The sequence below is a fragment of the Fusarium falciforme genome, chromosome 3 (assembly GCF_026873545.1).
Source record: "Fusarium falciforme chromosome 3, complete sequence".
Classification (NCBI taxonomy): Eukaryota; Fungi; Ascomycota; class Sordariomycetes; order Hypocreales; family Nectriaceae; genus Fusarium; species Fusarium falciforme.
The window spans coordinates 3,584,738-3,604,260 of record NC_070546.1 but is presented as its reverse complement, the minus strand read 5'-3'; the positions used below and the strand labels follow the sequence as shown (position 1 = coordinate 3,604,260).

At 53.7% G+C, this 19,523-nt stretch overlaps 6 protein-coding genes across 6 annotated transcripts; 4 read left to right on the top strand and 2 right to left on the bottom strand.

Annotated features, from left to right (window-relative positions):
- Positions 1-6,003: 6,003 nt before the first annotated feature.
- On the top strand, positions 6,004-7,256 carry NCS54_00438500 (Hypothetical protein; the record flags this gene model as incomplete). The annotated part of the gene is made up of 4 exons (XM_053149924.1): positions 6,004-6,116; positions 6,345-6,489; positions 6,553-6,666; positions 6,735-7,256. The coding sequence occupies 4 exons, from the start codon at positions 6,004-6,006 to the stop codon at positions 7,254-7,256; spliced, it is 894 nt and encodes a 297-aa protein (XP_053005899.1).
- Positions 7,257-8,626: 1,370 nt separating this feature from the next.
- Positions 8,627-9,732, bottom strand: NCS54_00438400 (Hypothetical protein; the record flags this gene model as incomplete). The annotated part of the gene is made up of 4 exons (XM_053149923.1): positions 8,627-8,702; positions 8,763-8,987; positions 9,086-9,349; positions 9,554-9,732. The coding sequence occupies 4 exons, from the start codon at positions 9,730-9,732 to the stop codon at positions 8,627-8,629; spliced, it is 744 nt and encodes a 247-aa protein (XP_053005898.1).
- A 1,450-nt stretch (positions 9,733-11,182) lies between these two features.
- NCS54_00438300 (Hypothetical protein) lies at positions 11,183-11,537 on the top strand (the record flags this gene model as incomplete). Its single annotated transcript, XM_053149922.1, has 2 exons — positions 11,183-11,314; positions 11,367-11,537. 2 exons carry the CDS (start codon positions 11,183-11,185, stop codon positions 11,535-11,537), a joined length of 303 nt encoding a protein of 100 aa, XP_053005897.1.
- Positions 11,538-11,891: 354 nt separating this feature from the next.
- On the bottom strand, positions 11,892-13,613 carry NCS54_00438200 (Ubiquitin carboxyl-terminal hydrolase; the record flags this gene model as incomplete). The annotated part of the gene is made up of 2 exons (XM_053149921.1): positions 11,892-13,543; positions 13,598-13,613. 2 exons carry the CDS (start codon positions 13,611-13,613, stop codon positions 11,892-11,894), a joined length of 1,668 nt encoding a protein of 555 aa, XP_053005896.1.
- A 548-nt stretch (positions 13,614-14,161) lies between these two features.
- NCS54_00438100 (Actin-related protein 2/3 complex subunit 4) lies at positions 14,162-14,885 on the top strand (the record flags this gene model as incomplete). The annotated part of the gene is made up of 5 exons (XM_053149920.1): positions 14,162-14,164; positions 14,227-14,553; positions 14,606-14,731; positions 14,780-14,824; positions 14,877-14,885. The coding sequence occupies 5 exons, from the start codon at positions 14,162-14,164 to the stop codon at positions 14,883-14,885; spliced, it is 510 nt and encodes a 169-aa protein (XP_053005895.1).
- Positions 14,886-16,313: 1,428 nt separating this feature from the next.
- Positions 16,314-19,073, top strand: NCS54_00438000 (Hypothetical protein; the record flags this gene model as incomplete). Its single annotated transcript, XM_053149919.1, has 7 exons — positions 16,314-16,634; positions 16,703-16,738; positions 16,889-16,930; positions 16,992-18,008; positions 18,060-18,476; positions 18,524-18,910; positions 18,966-19,073. The coding sequence occupies 7 exons, from the start codon at positions 16,314-16,316 to the stop codon at positions 19,071-19,073; spliced, it is 2,328 nt and encodes a 775-aa protein (XP_053005894.1).
- Positions 19,074-19,523: the final 450 nt, after the last annotated feature.

Here is a 19,523-nt window from a genome sequence, read left to right as displayed (position 1 = left end):
GACGTGCGTGGAAGCCTCCCAAACAGACTGCTGACCGCCAATGAAGCAACATTCTCTGATGCGGGTGGGAGCAAACACTCAACCGTATGCTGGTCGATGACCTCTGCCGCTCCATTCAAGCACTTGTCTTTTACGTCGGCCTCCCTGCAGGCGGCAGGCCTGGTCTGGTTTTTGGGATCCCAAAGTTCGACGCGAGATCGCTGAGGTTATGCTTTTGTGAAACATGGTTCACTCGTGCGCCAGACTGCTGCAAGAACCGCTCGATGGTGTCTCGGAAGGGGGACGGAGTGAGGCTGACGGATATCGCCAGGGATACCTGATGGGGTGTGTTTGATGTGCTTGTAAGTTCCGAATACATGCATCTCCTGCAGTTCTCTCCGATGATGGATCCCGGTGAGCCTTTGGAAAACGACTGGCAACGATACCACAAGGCGGCGACCGCTCCAGGGGCGGCAGTGTCATGAGTTGCGACTCTGGCATGGTGGATCTGGGGTGGTCTGAGCCAGACGGGGCATGCGGCTTCTAGGTGCGCGTCGGGCCGCAAGGGCTGTCCCGCCCAAGCCTGCTTGGGGAAGGGTTGAGGAAGTGAAGCTCGGCCAACCCGGCAAGCCGCGTCAAGCCTGCTTCACGTGAGAGGTCGACTGAACATCAAAAGAGCTGCGGGACGACACTTGGTGCGGAGATGTGGCAGCCGATTTTGCCAAGGGTGACTGTCTTGCCCACAGTCGGTTGTCTTGCTGGATAAAGAGGGCTGCTGTGCCACAGTTTGGCAGTAGGAGAAAAGCAAGCACGGGCAAGGAAAAGGAACAATGCTGGTCGACAGGATTGGCTCTGCACGGCGCTCGTTGATCATGGCCGAGCGGTGTTGATGTGAAACAGAGCTCCGCTTCTTGACATCCCATTCGCAACGCAGGACACAAGGCCCGGGACACTGGTATCCAGCAGCTTGGCATGGCCGGAGCATCATAGAACGGCAACATGGCATCCGGATTGTGGTCTGCACGGTGTTGATGTTGAATAGCTTTGGTAGTAATTTTGTGCGACAAAGCAATAAAAAAATAGGTAGAGCTATGCGTTCTCGAGCGGTCGATTGGCTCGTAGCCTTGAGTTGCGACCCGCCGACCAAGTTGAAGGGGACAGCGTGTCGATGAGGTCCTGCAGCTCTGCATGCCGAGGCGGATGGACTGGTCACACCAACTGAGACACCTGACAACAGATTGAGTTGAGAGACCCGGCTGCAGCCCAGCGAATAGTCCAACATACCAGCCTCCAGACTGTTGTTAGTTGAGGTCTAGTCTTGGGTGCGGGGATCAGCTCTCAGCATAACAGCAGCGGCGATTTTTGGACATCCCAGCAGCAATTTCGGATCGAATTAGAGGCGACAAATGAGGCCGATGGCAATCCACCTCGCAGTGGGTATCTGGACGCCAGCTTTGCTCTGGTGGTGAGTAATTTCGGACGATGTCCAAGGAAGGCTACCCCTGCTTAGCCTGACGCTGTCGTGTCGCACGGCGAGGAGGGCAAGCCACAGCCTCGTCAACGAGTCCAAAGGGGCAGATAGTCAGTCATCCTGTCAGGGGCGAGCGTTTGCAAAGCCGTAAAAAAATTCCCATGGAGACTAGATTGAAACAAGGCCGAAATTATTTTGTCGCTGGGGGCTTTCTCGTGTGTCTGTTTCCCCGGATCGCCGCTCACATGACCGTTGGCAGCTGCAGGGACTTGGCCCGATGAGATGGCGAATTGAGAAATTCGAACCCGGTCGGAGAAAAGGCACTTGCAATGGAGCCGATGACAGCCTCGTCGTTCCTCAATGAGACAAAGAAGCAAAAAAACTTGACATGGGCGCTTGGCGCCAGAAGCGAGAATCTGGGAGTTAACAGGTAGACAGAGACAAGTTGCAAGAGACTCGCGACGGGTGGGTTGAGAAAATTCCTTGTTGTCTTGAGGCAATTGGAAGGAGCGACAGAGCCCCAGATCTGGAAAGCACGGTCGGAGCGAGTTCACCTTCCCAGGTCCTTCCTCCACTCCATTGTCTACATGAAGCAGTCCTGCGTGAAACTGCCTGTGCTTGGTTCATGGTTGGTTGTTGGCTCTCGATATGGAAGGTACGGGACACTGACGGCTGCGCAACGGTGGCAGGGGGAGGTGTCAACTTCGGCAGGCGCGTTTGATTTCGTCGTGCTAACTGCCAACCAGCCGTCATCGCAAGCCACGCGCTGTCATCGCTCCTTCCTCGATGCAACCTCCCACGGCCTGAGAGCCTGATGTGCATTCGACCCAACAAGGGTTCTGTGATGAATGCCCTCCTTCAGTTCCACACCCATCACCCTCAAGTTGAGCTTCAACCCGTCTCTAGGCCCAACTTGTGGCATTCTCCGGCCCTGGCCATCATGGTTTCTTTTCAGCTTGTCCTCGATCGTCTTTACTTTTTCTCGACACCTGCTGTGTGCAATTTAACTTGACCGACTTTGAGATTGATCGACGGCGGCTAGACCATCGCCACCAGCCGCCGCTTGACAGCGAGGGATGTGTGAACGGCCCGGCCCATCGAATTCCGCCCGATCCCTGCATAAAGAGAGACATCTGCTAGTTACGACCCGCATACCGCCCCGAGGAACCTCGCGGACTGACCATGAGAGCTGAGGCTCGCTTCCCCAGTCTCAAGCCAGATGCTTGATACACCGTCATCGAGGACCCCCACAAGCATGGAATGCGGTTTCCCATCAGCTGAGAACGAAAAGTTGCATGCCGGTAAAGGCAAATGGAGAACAATACTCAGGAAAACCCTTGGAATCCTGCACATGGGGGAGCCTGGTCGGCGGATAACGGTGGCCAATATCATGCCAGGACGCAGGTACTCCACGGCATGGCCATGACCAATGCTGACGTGCGACGCAAAACACTCGATCTATGAGGCACAGCAAGAACCAACAAGTGTGGCATTGAAACGACCAACAAGACTTGGACAAGGGTGACTGCACGAGCGAGAGCGATCATAACCTGTTGGGCTGACGATGCCGCGATACGCAATCGGTAAACTGACTTGACATGGTGGAACGCGGCTGATGTTCACACCGACACTCGTCTCGCCCTTCGGTCAAGTCGACTGGTATGCAGACCCGAGACCTCGGGGCTGGCGTCAGGGTTGGCACGACGGGCTTGCACCAGAGCTGCCGCCATGCTCACTTGTCACAATCTCAACCCCATACCAGGGGGGTCCTTGATTGGCTTCGCCCAGGCAAGGCTCGGTCCGCCAATCGCACACGTCAAGCTACGGTCACGTGAACAAAATCTCATGCGGAAGATCCATGCAAGTCCGGGTAGGCTGCATGTCTCCCGTGAAGGCCCCGGTTTTCCAAGTCCGCCGCGGGCTTGCTGAACGGGCCGCCATACCCAAATGGGGTAGGCGAAGCTATCACGGAGCTCGTGGAGCGGTCGCCTTGGTCGTCTCACCGCAGGAAGAGGGGAGCCTGGTGGATAAGTTGGCAAGTTGGCAAGTTGGCAAGTTGAGCAGTCGCTTGGATGGCGTGGTCGCATCCCAAAGGTCTGGTACCCGCGCCGCAAAAAGCAACAGACCCCGAAGGAATCTTGGGCCCCCGGAGGAAAAAACAAAAAACAAAAAAGAAGGCAAGGGTTGGTGCTTGCAGATGTGCATCCGTCCAGCAAAGCCTGCCACGTCGCAATTTCACGGCGCGGCACGGTCGTCAGTCACTTCGCGCCATCCCGGGCTGCATGTCATCCTGGGCCACCAACACTCGCCAACGACAATACGTACCAACGAGTGACTTTATCCTACAGTGCGAGATTGGCCAACGACGCACGGGAACCGATTCCCCGTTTCTGACAACCCAGACCAGACAACCCAACCCACAGGTCAGCCAGCCCCCGTCACGCCCATTCTGGTCCTTGTGCGACAGGCACAGACAGACAGGCATGAGACAAAGCGCCAAAGTCAGCCATGAGCGGTTGTTGAATCAAAGTCAAATTCGTGTTGCGGGATAAATAAGGACGAGGGCCCTGCGCTTGGTGATCAATCACTCTAACCGACCACGCAATTGGGGCTCGAGAGTGCTTGGCGACGTCTGAACGTGAGGGGAGCGAGCACAAGGCAAGGCAGGGCAGGGAAGGACAGGGCAATGTACTCTGGCACCACGAGACCTGGCCTGCATGCACGGCGACCTGCAGGCTGAATAGTGCGGCGCTGGTCTGGCGTGTTTGTTGTTGTCCTTGCCTTGACCAGACGGGGTCCCCTGCGAGAAAACACGCCCCAAATTGATTCTTGCCAATCTGACGGGCGCGCCTCGCTTCTACAAGACTTGAAGTGCTTTTTGCGTTGATCTCGCCGGCGCTCGATCTAGCGACCGCCACTCCGATAGGGCGCAGGCTCATCCGGCGCCGGCTAGCAGCTTGCCGCAGCGCAGCGCAGCCATGCACCTAGCCCATGGCTCCGCGACCACCAGCGGGGCTCCGCCACGGAGGACAGAGGGTTCCCGCAAGACCAGCAAACACAGGCCGGCTCGGCCGCCAGCCAGCCCACGGCACGGCCTTGCTTGTTCAGAGGACTCGGCCGCCTCGCACCCCGTCTCTGAACGCCTGGTTGACCTTTGGCCGGGGTTCTGCGGTGTCATGCCCGATCAATACTGCGGATGGCTCGGTGACAAGTGGGAGCCTGCTTCTAATGACGGACATACAGCAGTATGGCAATCAAGCGGTGAGCGGACAGGGCGACATCTGCCAATCTACATCCATGCCAGTTTGTGACCCTTCTCGGACAGAGGGATTGCCATTTTCACCTGCTTGCGTCGGGGCCGCCCCTATGGTCCTGTTTAGCAACAGACTCTGTCAAAGATGTGCTGCTCAGCGCTGCTCTTCTTGTTAGGGTCGCAGTCTTCGTATCCCTCGACGGATGGCTGCCAGGCCGCACCAAACTGCCGGCCGTGGGTTTGGCTTGGCATGGTTCCCGGGCGGGGATGGGAGAGAATGCACGACCTTGTCTTTGGAGATTTTGCCGCATCAGCCAGGAACCTTCATGCATTGATGATGATTCGACATGACAGTGCCGTACCATACCGTACCGTACCGCACTGCATCGCAGAGGGAGCGAGCTGCTGCGGCCGGGAGATGTGCTACGCCGCAGCATCATCCCTTACAGGCTCGGCGATCAGCGTCGCCTGTGGTCAACCCCACCCTTCCCTTTGGGCTGGCTGCATGTTACGGCTCACGGGCGGGAGAGAATCTCGTACCACTTGCTTGCTCCTTGGACGCTTGCATTGGCCTAGGATTGCTGTACCATATCCCCCGTACGGGGTACCAAAGGAGTTGCTAGAATGGCACAACCACCAGGTGCTACAGTGCTGCTGCATTGCACTGCTCCTGCTACTATAGTATGCAACATCTCCCCTCCCGGCTGGCGGACCGGTGCGCTCGCGCATGCGCAGGATCACGGAGCAACACAGCAACGCAAATCGACGATCTTCGCTGGTTGGCGACGTTGGCTAGTTAAGGGGAAGGGCGGTATAGGCATCCGACTCGCCCATGTCGCCAAGCACACACTGAGGCCTTCTGACTTGGGTGTCGATAGTAACTACGCCTGTTTTGCCAGTTATGAGGCCAAGTCGACAAGAGTTTCGGGAGCTGTTTACTTACCAGCAGCTTGAAGTTCCTCCACGGTCCCAACATGCATTTATGATCCGCACGCAACTGGCCTTGTTTCTCTGGATCAAGCCGACAACTGAAACATGCAGGCTTTACTTGATCCCAGCCATGCACTGTTGGGTGAGGAGGGGCGGGGCTTTGTCATCAATGGCAACGCGGAGATATTATCGTCAAATGTTTGCGAGGATATGTCTGCGATGTTGAAGGCTAACTATCCGAAAAGTCTCCGCTGCCGAGTTTATAACATGGAGTTTTCTGAGCGACCGAGCAACAGAGTTCAACATCTGCATCAACTTGAATTGTGTACGAAACTACCATTGGCCCTCAGCAACCAAGACCAGGTGTTTGATGCTGCAGTACTTGATCCTTATCCTGCACGCTTTGCTCGCTGTTTCACTTGCCGCTAGGCCCGACCTCGCCACCATGGCCGACGTCCTATCCGAGAACCAGGCGTACTTCAAGTGAGGACCCCTTCCTTTAGTTCGGCATGAACTAGAGAGCTGCATGCATCCGCCATGTCCATCATTCGATCTCGGCTGCTTGTTTGCCTGCCACGGCCTCAGACCTGTTGGTCTGGCCTGGCCTGGCTTGGTGGTGGATCAGCAAACTTGTTTTCCACCACAGTCACGCTACTAGCCGGAGCTGCAGCCTCCTATGTGAAGTTCCTTGCTAATTCGATGCAATTGCAGTAAGATCGCCGGGGAGTATGACCAACGCAACGCAGGTGCGATTGCACAGCTGGAGCGCGACATTGAGCAAAAGATGGAGTTTATTGGAGTCAAGCAAGGTGCCAGGCTGCTAGACTATGCCTGCGGAACCGGCATGCTCTCGAGGGTTAGTTGCCTAAAGATGAACCTGTCCGGACCAAACATGACAGGGACTGACGTCGTATTGCAGGTACTGGCAAAGTACACGAGCGAGACCATCGGCATCGACCTCTCTAAGGACATGGTCGGGGTGTATAACGCCCAGGCCAAGAGCCAGGTTAGTCTCAACCGCCTCAAGCAGGCTGTGAATCCCGCTTTTGGCCCACAGCAAACCGTCTTGTCTTGATGGTTGAGCCCACTAACAGTACATAGGGTTTGTCTAGGCAGGCCTATCAAGGCAATCTGGCTGATCCCGCCGACCCGTCAGCCCCGGGCTTCTCGGACGCCAAGTTCTTCAACTTTGACATAGCCGGCGTGGGGCTTGGTTTTCACCACATTGACAAGCCAGACCTGGCAGCTAAGCGGCTGGCTGAACGGCTCAAGACTGGCGGAGTTCTCTTTATAATCGACTTTGTTGCCCACGAGATGGACCCCAAGTTTGCGGCTGGACGGGGCATTACGCACCATGGCTTCACTGAAGAGCAGATCAAGGAGATGTTTGAAGGAGCTGGGCTTGTTGATTTTGGCTATGAGGAGTTTTCAGAGCCTATCACGTTCAAGGACTGCCACGGTGAAGGACATGGGCATGGGCATGGACACGATCATGGTCACAGTCACGGGCATGATCACGGTCACGGAGAAGGCCACGATCATGGTCATGGCCATGGACACGGAGCCAAAGAAGGAGTACAAGTTACGAGGAGGGTCTTTATTGCAAGGGCCTCGAAGCTCTAGCGGGCCTCAGCTGTTTAGACTCATCAACTGTCAAATTAGACAGATGTGGCGGTTGACTAACAAGTTGACCGGGACTCAAGCTTCCGAAACATTTGGATACTTGATTGTCAAATAATTAAGCCATGTGCATTCCCCAATACAGCTGTTCCGTGTCTTGGAACTCTTCAGGCCGGTGAATAGTTGCGAGCTTCTGATACCGAGTCCGTTATAACTACGAAAGCACATTCTCCCTAGATAACACAACAAACAACCCTTTATCAACTCCCTATTAAGCTTGTCAGATGTCAAAATTACCTGCCATCACCACCTACCCGTCTTGGGTAAACAAGTTACACGGCCGAGCAAGCAGCAGGGCACTGGAATGGATATCCACATGCAATCCCGCATACCAACCTTATCCGCAATCCACAGACGGCCCTTGAGGATTATATCCGTTCCAGAGGCACCACACGATTCCATGGACCAACAATAAACGCTACTGAACAGGTGAGTGCCCCTTCCGGCTGGCATGTGTATAGGAAAAACATCTTGTGACAGGTAGAGACAGGTAATCTCCTGAGAAACCAGAGAAACATTCCCTCACACCCTCCTCTGTCTGGACCGTGCCGTCCCGCCATTTCTGAGCAGTCAGCCTTGGTGTCTTGTCCCTATCCGGAACAAAAACAACGAATAAACGAAAGCCACTTTGAGACATGAAGGGATGGGCGTCCTTATCTTGGCACATTTCTCCCCACGACTCGAGTGGAGCAGAAACAAGACAGCAAGGGAGCAGGATAGGCCCATCAGAGTTGCCGGTGACGTCTTTGAGTCAGGCAAGGGAGGCTTATCCGGGGCGGCGCGATCCGGTGTCTTGGAAGCGAAGGGGGTGATGGCTTGCATCATGTGGTCCAAAAGCCTCTTCCGCGGCTTCCAGAACGAGACCCCAGTTTTGTCGACTGAGTCGTGGAACGAGAAATGATCATTTACACGCCCTTGTTTTGAAGACAAAAAAAGATAAGGAGTGTGTTTAATTTGCGGAGTTGGCGGTGGCGGACGGACTCATCGGGGGCGGCGGCGGCGCTACCCCGAAGCGAGGGCTTGGTCATTTCCGTCGAGCATACCAGTCAAAGAGGCTTTTTGAGCCGTGTGTCATGAGGCCCTGCGAAAGGTGTTGTCTGTGTCAGGTCAGCAACTGAGACTCTTTGCTTGTGTAATATCACGTTTGAGGGGTGGCCTGATCGTCAGCGGACTGTAACAAGAGTCCGAGAACTTGGGGGAGGTTGGTGATGGGAGCTGAAAATATGTCGATTAAATGGCAAAGTCTATGATTAAATGGAATCATCTATGTCTGTACCCGGGCAGTGGATCTGTTTTCAAAGTACTTGGTAAGCTCAGTTGTCGTCGAGTTCAACCACGAAAGCACCGCCAAGGAGGAGGGCTGGTTCCTCAATGTTGTGATGCTCGTAACTGTGTTGTGTTAGAATACGTGTCATTGATAGATGAGCGTGGACGGTTTTGCCAACTCACCTGAGAGTTCCAACACCACCAGCCTCCAGAAGAAAAGCAGGGCCATTTTGCAGAGAGTAGCGAGCCCATCTCATGGCAAAGGCACGGAGGATGTGACCGTGGGCGATGAGGAGGACATCACCACACTGGTCCTTGTCCTTGCCCTTACCCATCACCGGCTGGTGCCACTTTTCGCGAATCTCCTTGATCAACTCGTCCAGCCGTCTCGTGACATCCTCGGGACTCCTGAGATGTGGTTAGCAAATGAGGTTGTCGACGTGAACGAACCAACCGGTCTGGGAGTGTAGGGTAGACAAGATTATCAGACGGGATGGGATACTCACTCTCCTCCTGGGCATCCATCTCTCCAGATATCCCAAGTTCCCCTGTAGCCTTGTCCATCTCTCATCTTGCGAATCTCGGGGGTGGTGATGCCCTCATAGTCACCATAGTCCCACTCACGGATATTCTCAGTGACCTCAATCTTGGCACCACATTGGAGACCCTCGCCCTCACTCTCTCCGTGTCTCGTCCAGGGAAGAGGTTCATCAAGTCCAATGTTGAGTAGTTCAAAGGTGCGCTGGGCACGCTTGCGGGGTGAGACGTAACTGGAGGGCATGTCAGAACAGGGTGTTGAAAGGGGAGACGTTTGTTTGATGATAGGGATGGAATAGAGTCATATAGATGGTTTTGCTAGATCAAGAAGCCATTGAATTGAACTTGCCGAGTATTCTCGACGATAGCTTCCCCATCTTGATGGCATTGAATGATGTTTCGTGGGGAGTGGGACGCAAAGAGAAATCGACACTCACATGTGGGCAATCTTCTTGGGAGCAATAAGTCGGTCATGGCCAACAAGAGCCTGTCCCGTAGCCTTGACACGCTTCTCACCGTTGGCGGTGAGTGGAATGTCGGTACGGCCGGTATGCCGACCGTTGAGGGACCATTCCGTCTCGCCGTGGCGGACGATGAAGACGCGGGGTGTGGACATGGCAGAGCGAGTAGTTATAGTAGCGCAGTCGAGCTTAAATGAGGTAGCACTCGATTGAAAGTTGCAGAGCAATCTGCTTCAGTGGCTGCTGCTCTGATCAGCAAAAGTCGTCAAGCGGGGGAGAATGATCTGACGTTAACGCAGCCTATGATGGCGGGGCCGAGTCAAGGCCGGAAGGATTGGGATAAACCTGTTTGGAGAGGCCAGGTCAGGCGAGCGTCTATAGTATCGATTGATATGCGAGATAGAGGCGTAGGCGGTGATGCCGCGCCTGATATATATGTGCAAAAAGGGTAATTTCGGTGAAGAAGAGGGACAAAAAGGTATCTTGACCTTGGGGATTGTGGTGTTGAGGGGATGGATTGATTACGTTGGGACCCCCGCGCTGTCTTTGACAGGTCAGGCCAGGAACGAGCAGGAGGGGTACTTACTTGCAGTTGCCTTGACAGCCTCTTTTTTTTTTTTTTTTTTTTTTCGTTCTCACACAAATTAAGAAAGAAAGAAGAAAAAAGCTGCGCCGTACAGCTTCTTTCATGCACCACAGACCAACTTCTTCCAATAGGACAGGATAATATCCTTTACCCGGCGGCCGCTTTACGGTCTTCTCTCCTTGCACATGCCACTCGGGCCCCACTCAATCAGTCAAACTGGAGGGGGGACAAGGTGAGAGATGCGGGTTTATTGTTAAGCTTCATGTAATGACCTATCTAAGCCATATTTTGAACAAGTGTCTATTTTGTGACTTGTTATGCGTTGTTGATGCATGGAAAAAGTTGAAACGACAATATGTATGAGCCACCATTGTGCTCTATGAATAGACTCAACCCTCGAAACTCAAGTCTGCTTTTTCGGCGTTTTTATTCTTCACAATAAATAATACACGTTGCCCTTTATTTTGAATCTCGAAATAGTGAACAAAACAACAACACCAATCACCTCGACATCCCTACCACCATCTCCCATCACCAACTGCTTCATCATCAACACACTCACTGTGACATCAGCCAAACCCCCCCACATCATGCCCCTCCTCCACAAGACTGCAGCTAGCTTACTAAGCTGCCTCCCCAAACCATCTCGGCGCCAAAAGTCCCACTCGGCGGCCGCTGTCGACGACGATCCAAAGTCCTCGTCCGCGTCCTCGTCCCGGTCATCCTCGCCAACTCCGACTCCGACTCCTCCGGAAGAGATCGAGCTCGACGTACTCACCTCGAAACCCGCCCCACATCCGACGTGTCCGAGACTCAACTCGACCCTGTCAAACTCCACCACCACGAGCAGCTCCGAGTCCTCCACCTCGGAGTCTTGCAGCTCGGACTTCTTTACAGACAGCTCAGGCTTGACACCCGAGGAGCGACGCAAGCTTATCGAGGAGATTTTGAAGGAGCTGGAGGCTTAGCGACAACCTCATAAAAATCCTGGAATAAAAAAACATCTACATCATCGCACAATGGCTGGAGTACACCAGTGGACGAGGCAAGAAAAGTTCAAGCGCGGCATCTGGGCCGTAGCTTTCGCCGCTTGCATTTTCGCCGGCACAATCACAGGCGCGCAATTAAAGACGGACAATGAAAAGAAGGAGGTCAGATTATACCCATAATCCATGCTGCGGGCTATACGCTGACCCTGGGCAGGCCATCAAGGAGTTTCGCGCAACGTCACCAAATGACCAGATAGCCGCTCTCCTGTCACAACGGCAAGCTCTAGTCTCACAAAAAGAGATTCTGCAACGGAAAATGGACGCATTCCAAGAACGTGTCAAGGAGAGGGAAGCCGAAAAGGCAAGAAAGGAAGCGAATCCTTGATCAACACCGTCGAGGTCCAGTAACGGTTTCGTTGTATCACCATCATGTAACTTTACGAAAAATTGCATTCACGACAGGAAATCGGCGTTTAGGAATAGGGAAAAAAAGGGATCGGTAGAGATATTGTTCATTGAGAGCAACACAACTGAGAGACAGCTTCATTAGGAAGCTCTACAAAAGGAATAGACATCAAAAATTCATCTCGTTAACATTGGCGAATTGATCCTTACTTTGCCCCTACGCCTGACCATGTTCCTGTTCATTTTCATCTAACACGTTCGTTCCGTCTTGTGCCACATCCCCGTAACACAACCAGAACTACCTCGTCTATCTATACCCATAATCCCATGAAGCTTACTCCTCGATGCCTTCAGCAGTTGGCAGGGGGATGGCCCGGTACAACAGAATGAGAGCAGAGTGAGACTCACCACCGCCGGCGAGGGTCTCAATCTTCTCTGCTGGTACCTCAGAGACCTTGTCGTCGTTGAACCACCACCACTTGCCGTCCTCCTCACCCTTCTTGCCAGTCTTGGGGTCGATAGGGGCGGCCTTCTTGACGTACGAAGTGTAGTGGCCACTGTCAGCACTGGCACCCTGATGCGTCACGACACCTCGGAGCTCATACAGACCCGACTGGTTAGCACCGTCGTCCTGGCGGAGATCGGGGTTCATGAGGGCATAGAGCTCCTTCTTGGCCTCCAAGAGAGAGGCATTCTTCTCGGCCTCAATCTCAGCATCCGTCTTGTAGGTCTCACCCTCCTCTCCCATCACGGTGTCGCCGTCAGCCGTCTTCTCGGCCTCCTTCTTCTCCTTCTCAGAAGGGAGACCGGCACCGCCTGGAATGTCGCCGACATCAACATTCTTCTTGCGTCGCTTGCGGGCACGCTCAATGTCCTCCTCGTCCTTGCGAATCTCACGGACCTTGTCACGAACAGGGACCAGAGCCTTCTTCAGCTCATCCGAACAGAACTCGACAATATCAAGCTCCTTAGGGAAGGTCACCTTTCGCATAATCTTGGCCTTCTTCTGGGTCTCTCGCTTCCAGAAGAAGCGAACAAAGTGCACCGTAAGGTACTTGGGGGCCCGCGAGATCTTGGACGTCTTGGTGTAGACGGCATTGCGGCCGAGGACCTCTGAGTTCTTCTCCAGCTTTTCACTCAGAGCAGCGAGGATGCCATCTCGCAGGTGGTTGGTTGAGCTGTCGATGTGACAGTTGAGCTTTCCGAAGCTCTCAGTGCTGGTAATAGGCTGTTCGCCGCCGTTGCGGGCTTCCTCCTCGTCACACTCCATAACCGACGAGAATTCGCCCGACATGTACTTTTGCACAAACGACGTGTTGGATGAGTCTTCATCCTTGATGCGAAGCTTCTGGCTCAGCTGTTGAACAATTTGCGTCCAGGCCTCCTCAGCGTCCTGCTGGGCGTAGCCGTGGCCTGTCTTGGACTTTTCGGCAAACTGGGGGTAGACAATCCGTAGGGCGTTGAGGAAGTTCAGAGGAGGGAAAGAATCTTGCGTTTCGCTCATCTTCTTGTACAGATTGGCCAGGTGGCCGGCTAGATCGTTTGAAGAGCCACCCAAGAGGAGGCTACCAGAGGCCGCGTCCGGGGTGTAGTTGGACAGGGCATCTTGAAGTTCTGGGATCAGACGCAGAGTCTGGAGGGTAGAGTTGAGGTAGCAGGTGTTTCCCAGGTTCATCAGGCCGGCAGGTGTGGCGCCAACCTGCTGAGCCTGCTCAGCCTCTGTCATGTCCTCGACAAACTTGACAGCATCCTTAGGTCGGACGATATCTCCAGAGGCAGGAGTACCCATCATCATGATAAGCTGACCAGGCTTAAGGTTCAGCTTGCTCATGTCCGCATCGTCCTTGAGCTGTCCTCCCTTGATCAGGATCTTCTGTCGCTCGGGCTCGACATTTGTCAGGCTGTACATCTGGAGCTTAAAGTCCTCGCCGGTGGAGTTCGGGTCGACCTCGACATCGTGTTTCTTGCCCTGATGCTTCACGACAACTGTTGTCTGTTAGTAATCGAGTTGGGAGCGAGGGAGGGGCATGGGCAACTGACCTGATATGGACGCCATGATGCCGGTTCACGGAAGCTCTCCGAGCTTGAAAGTGGAGGAGGAAAGAAGGAGAGAAAGAGACGCAAGAAGGTTATCTCGAGGTCCCCTACCAATGACAGCTTAATCGACGGTAGCACGAGACAGTCGGTGAAAGCAAAAAAGAAAAAGAGTTCGTGCCTCTAGGCAAGGTTCATGTGCGTAGAAGATGCTAGAGGTGCGTCACCGATTGGTACCTGGACGACGGCGAATTGTTGGTGGGGAAAGCGGTGTACCTTCCGCGGGGCAACAGATGTGGCTGAACAGAGCTCCACCAGCCACAGACCACTGAGGCTCAAGCTATCCTCCCACGTGACATGATGCTGTGAACCTCTCCAGCTCCGCGCCTCGTCATGAGCCCCACCCGGGGGAGACGTCAGGCACGGCGCCCCAGAGTGACAACTGCGCCTCACGTCGAAGCGAAGCTCCAACCTCCAACTCCAACATCGACCGACCCCGCCGAATCCGTTGATACCTCGTCTCACGCCTCGACAGCTTGATTAGAGGCATCATAGGAAGCATCAGCAATCATGGTACATCTCTCAGGTCTCTGGACACAAAATTCCCCAAGCTGACGCCTGCTCCCCGCTTCTAGTCTCAATCACTCCGACCTTACCTGCAATGTGTACGCAGCAGCTTGACCGCCGCCCTCACCCTGTCCAACTTTGCCTCCCAGACGGCCGAGCGACACAATGTCCCCGAGATTGAGGCCCAGACGTCCCCCGAGGTCCTCCTGCAGCCCCTGACCATTGCGCGCAACGAGAACGAGCGCGTCCTGATCGAGCCCAGCATCAACTCTGTCCGCATCAGCATCAAGATCAAGCAGGCCGACGAGATTGAGCACATCCTGGTCCACAAGTTTACGAGATTCCTGACGCAACGTGCCGAGTCGTTCTTTATCCTGCGGAGGAAGCCCATCAAGGTTGGTTTTGCTGTCGGTGATGACGGTTACCCCTGACTGACGTCGTTTGTAGGGTTACGATATCTCCTTCTTGATAACAAACTTCCACACCGAGGAGATGCTCAAGCACAAGCTTGTGGACTTTATCATTCAGTTTATGGAGGAGGTTGACAAGGAGATCTCTGAGATGAAGCTATTTGTGAGCATCTCTCCCACGTGGACGAGTTCCGGTCTAACCGAGTTGCAGTTGAACGCCCGAGCACGATTCGTGGCCGAGTCTTTCCTTACACCTGTAAGATGACACCCCCTTAAATCTGTGCTGCTAATACTAACCTCGTCTTCAGTTTGACTAAAGAACCTCAGCTGGCTTGAGGGTTGGAGTTATGCTTGGGGGCGTCGGTTGTCGCGATATTCTTGTGATCAAGGGAAAAGGTACCGACCATGATAGCAATTTGACCCGCAGAGATGTAAACGGGGCGAACCTCATGCTACGGCCAGAGGGAGGGATCCGAGATGACGATATTAGACATGAAACCTTGTCGACTACACCGAAACTTGAATGCACGCTTTTTAGAAATACTCTGCCTGCCTATGTCGTCTGATCTCCTAAGCTACCATCGTATTTGTTCATGTTTGCTCGAGTTGCCTAGACAGGCTTAGGCATTGCATCGAGTTAGTGGCATATCCCCCGAGGCATCCAATTGACCCCATTGTTCCAGTGGGTGTTGCATTGTCGCACCCCAAACTTCAAAGTTGAGCAGACCGCAATTCACCAAGAGATAATAGTAAAATATCCAGATCCTGAATTCGTCCTTTTTACCACTTCATCCTCATTATCCATCTCACCAAAGACTGGTCGTGGTCTATTCTTGGTCACTCGGCCGGCAGTGTCAAGTATCGCCACTAACCTCAATTGACACTCTGATATAAATGAGTCAAAAGCAATACAGGCCTTCCCATCGCCCTTAATTCCTCTTTAAGGCCTTCCCATTGTCTTTCCTGCTTTATTCCGAGTCCGGCTGGCTTGACCGTGAATCATTGTCGCTCGAGTTCGGCTCATCCATTTAAGCCCCCCTCTCTCTCCTTTTCTCCCCTTCAACCTCATCTCTTCTCAACACTGTCAACTGACAGCCACTGCCTGGCACTTTCAACTCCCATCTTTGCATTTCCCAGGCTTTATCTGTCACGTGCGCAGCCCTCCCCGTTTGCCCTACTTCTTCCTCCCCCTCCCGCTTCTTTTCTCTTCCCCTCTTCTTCCCCTCAACATCATCTTCCCTCGAACACCCTCGCTTCGCGATCGCTCTTCAAACATTTCTACCTTGCAGCTTCCACAAAGCTCAAAGGATTGTTTGCTCGCTTTTAGCTACTCAAAGGCGATCGTTTGTTTGCGCGCGCGTTCCCTTCGCGTTCCTCCGCATTCATCTTTTTCAACATCCAACATCATCCAACTCCATTCAACTTTGCGCAATCGAACTTCGTTCACTTGCGATCGCTTCATTCAGGTAGGTTCGCAACTCAAAGACAAACGCCATGCTAGGAATTCTCAAGTACAGAAACACTAACTCCATTCAGCCTTTGTCTTGCGTCTCCGTATCAGAAAGACTTTAGGTGGTTATCCCCTACTGGTAAGTTTTGCCCCTACCCGCTCCTCTTTTGTGTCGCGGGAGATTAGTTTCTCGCGGGGACCCCTTGGCGTTCGACTTCTATTCAACTCCGCCATTCATCATGTCATGACTTGAATCACTGACAATCATGGCCCATTTTAGGTCTGCGGTCTCACGATGTCGCATAGCACTGGCCCCTTTCCCGGGCAGTCGAACGCCGCACTGCCTAATATGGCATGCGGCACCTTCCCGAACCAGCATGCCGTTCAACCCCCTTCTCAGCACCCGGGACCATTGAGCTCTCACCCGCCGTTCCGGGGAAGAGCTCCTTCCTTCTATGGTCAGGCTGCTCCGGGCCAAGGTGCCGGAACCGGGGCCCACTCTGGACCACACCCGATGGTCAACGGCAACGTCCACGGTAGCATCAACGGGAATATGGTCACGGGCGACGATTCTTGGATTCCGTCTGCTCACCAGGTTATTTCCAATGCTCTGCGAGTAAGTTAATCATGGTGGTTTTTTTTTTTTTTTCCCTTTTTAAACCTTCTCTACTAACTGCTGTTTAGTCCAGTGGACTTGTCAACGTCCAGAACCACAGCATGGTACGCCCACCTGTGCCCGTGGTCATTGCCCCTGGCCCAGGGTTTGGTCTTCAGAACCATGTTCTGGCTCCCCCTAACAGCCCCGCGGAGGGATTTGCTCAACTGGCCACTGCTGCCAACACCTACGGTCCTGGAGCTTCGGTCCCTTAGATGGGAGGCCAAGCTACCATGAACGGTGCTTCTCAGGAACAGGTAAGTTTCTTCTTCCCTTAGGCCCCTGATTTATGTCTGTAATCACTAACTCTTAAACCAGGCCCCTCAGGTGAACGGAGTTGAACCTGGCCCACCTACTGGTCTTCTGTCTCCTCCTCATAGACACTCGGAGATGACCCTCTACACTGGAGTCCCCAACAACGGTGGACATATCAACCATGGTCACTCCAACAGTGGACATTCTGTTCTTGGGCTTCCTGATGCTGGAATGCTCAATGGCGGAACGCCCAACGGTGTGCTCCCTGTCAACGGAGTTCCTAACAATGGTTTCACCAACAACGGACTTGCTCATCCTTCATTTGCTAACACGGGACTTCCCAACGGAGTGCCTTCGATCAATGGTCTTCTCGCCAATGGGGTTGTTCCCAATGCTGGTTTCCCCAATACTGGTCCTCCCAACGTTGGGTTTCCTAATAACGGAGTCGCCAACAATGGACTTACCAACGGCAGACTTTCCAGTGGTCTGTCTGTCCCTATGGGCAGACTCCCTCAGAGCCAGTCGTACACTGCTGGTCTCACTCAGAGCAACTCCCAGAACTCTGGTCTCTCGCTCATGAGCCCTGGCGATACTCCTCACGAGATTACCGTTCCTCGCGCTCGAGTTCCTTTCTCCAGCCCCCTTGCTAACGGGCGTCTGACTGAGCCTCGCAACTACGCTCCTCGCACTTCGGGTCAGCCTGTTGAACGTCTGCCCCCTCCTCGCTTCAACCTGAACTTGGAGTCGATTCCGGCTGTGTCTGAGAATGTTCCTCAGGAGACGTCCCAGGATCCATTTGGAAGCCCTGCTCCTTCTGATGCTACCTCTCTGACCCCGTTTCCCAACTTGCCACCTCCTACCGTTCAGATGGCAATGTTGGACAATGCGCAGCTGGACCGGGCCATGGAGATGGCTCTCATCAAGGCCAACGTTCCCAAGTCGGACAAGCTTCACCAGCTGACGGGCACGTACACGGGCTTTCCCAGTCTTCAGATGGCTCTTAACGTGAACTTCTTCCCGTTCATTGATGGCCCTAGCTCAGCTAAGCCGGTCACCTACGGTGTCATCCGCCTGAAGAACGTAAGTTGAGCTCCTCTCCGCTAATTCTCAACTCGATGCTAACTACCGCAGATTCCATTCTCTACCAAGCGTGCAGAGGTCGTGGCTTTCATCGGCCGCAATAGCAAGATGCTCAATGATGCCGACGAGCCGGTGCACATCATCATGGACCGTGCCACGTCCAAGACCATGGACGCATTTGTCGAGTTCCAGACCATGGAGGACGCAATCCGCTGTGCTGAGCGCCATCACCAGTTTGCTCAGACCGGACGTGTCAGTCGTCTTGGTGATCGTCCTATCGAAGTCGAGCTGTCTAGCCAGGCCGCTCTCATGAGAGAGCTCTACCCTCTTGCTCGTGGCGTTTTCTGGGATGGTGCCACTCCTAACATCCTGCCTCCTTGTGCTCGTGAGCCCTGGGGCAACTTCAAGGGTTTCATTTCTTGCGAGGAAATGGTGATGCTGGTCAAGCATGTCGAGGTTCCTCACCGAGTAAGTTTTTGTATTCATGCCTCTTCAACCAATTACTAACAGCCCAGTCCCCTTTCTCCAAGGAGTGTCCCCAGCGCCCCTACGAGTGCCTCATCAGCACTCTTGGCAAGTTCCCCTGGTTCGCCACTGACTTCATCACCGTCGCCCAGCGTGGTGCCATGTACAAGGCCAGCTTCAAGCTGATCCGTCTGCTTCTCGGGGCCGTTTCCCGAAACGATGACCCAGTCAACCTCAACCACCAGCTTTTCAGACGTGTTGTTGCCTCGGTCATGAAGTGTAAGGGGTTTACCATTCTTCAGAAGGACAACATTGCGTTCCTAGTTCAGATGGGACAGGCAGAGCAGCGCATGTACCACCAACCTGAGAATGCCAGCTCTTGGGTTCACCAGTACTCTGTTGCGGTCAAGCCTGGTGTCCCTCAGGATGTTCTTGATGTGAGTCTAACAATGATCATTTAGTCTCTGATAATATCTGCTAACATGATCTCAGTGGTACATCCGAGTCATTCGCGAGCAGTCGACTCGAGATGTCCTTGTTCGCCCTATTTCTGAACGCACCGCGATTCAGGAAACCCTCAAGGAAACGGATGAGTACTAGGGATACTTCTTCCAGGAGGTGGGGTATGCCCAGGGTCCGGAGTTTGACCACATGACCCTCAAGCAGTGCGCCTTTATGGAGTTCTCTGCCATTGAGCGTCTTCTCACTCGAGCCCTTGGCCGTCACTAAGTTGCGGCACCGGAGGTTTACTCCTCCATCGGCGAACCTCACAGGTTTGCCAACACCACGCGTCAATGAACGCAAGCCTTACAGGCTCAACTACAACTCAACGCTCTGATTTTCGATCTGGTTTTCGGTTTGCATTTCCTTTCACTACTGGCTCTATACCCTTGGTTTCTTCGTTCTGCATTACGCCTTCGCATATCAACTCGGCCGTTCTCATTTGCATTTCGCCTCGGCTGTCTGGTTCTACTGCGACTCGACTCGGTTTCGGTCTACATCAACAACTGGCTTCTTTTCTTTTTCTCTTTCATTTCGACACAGCCTACT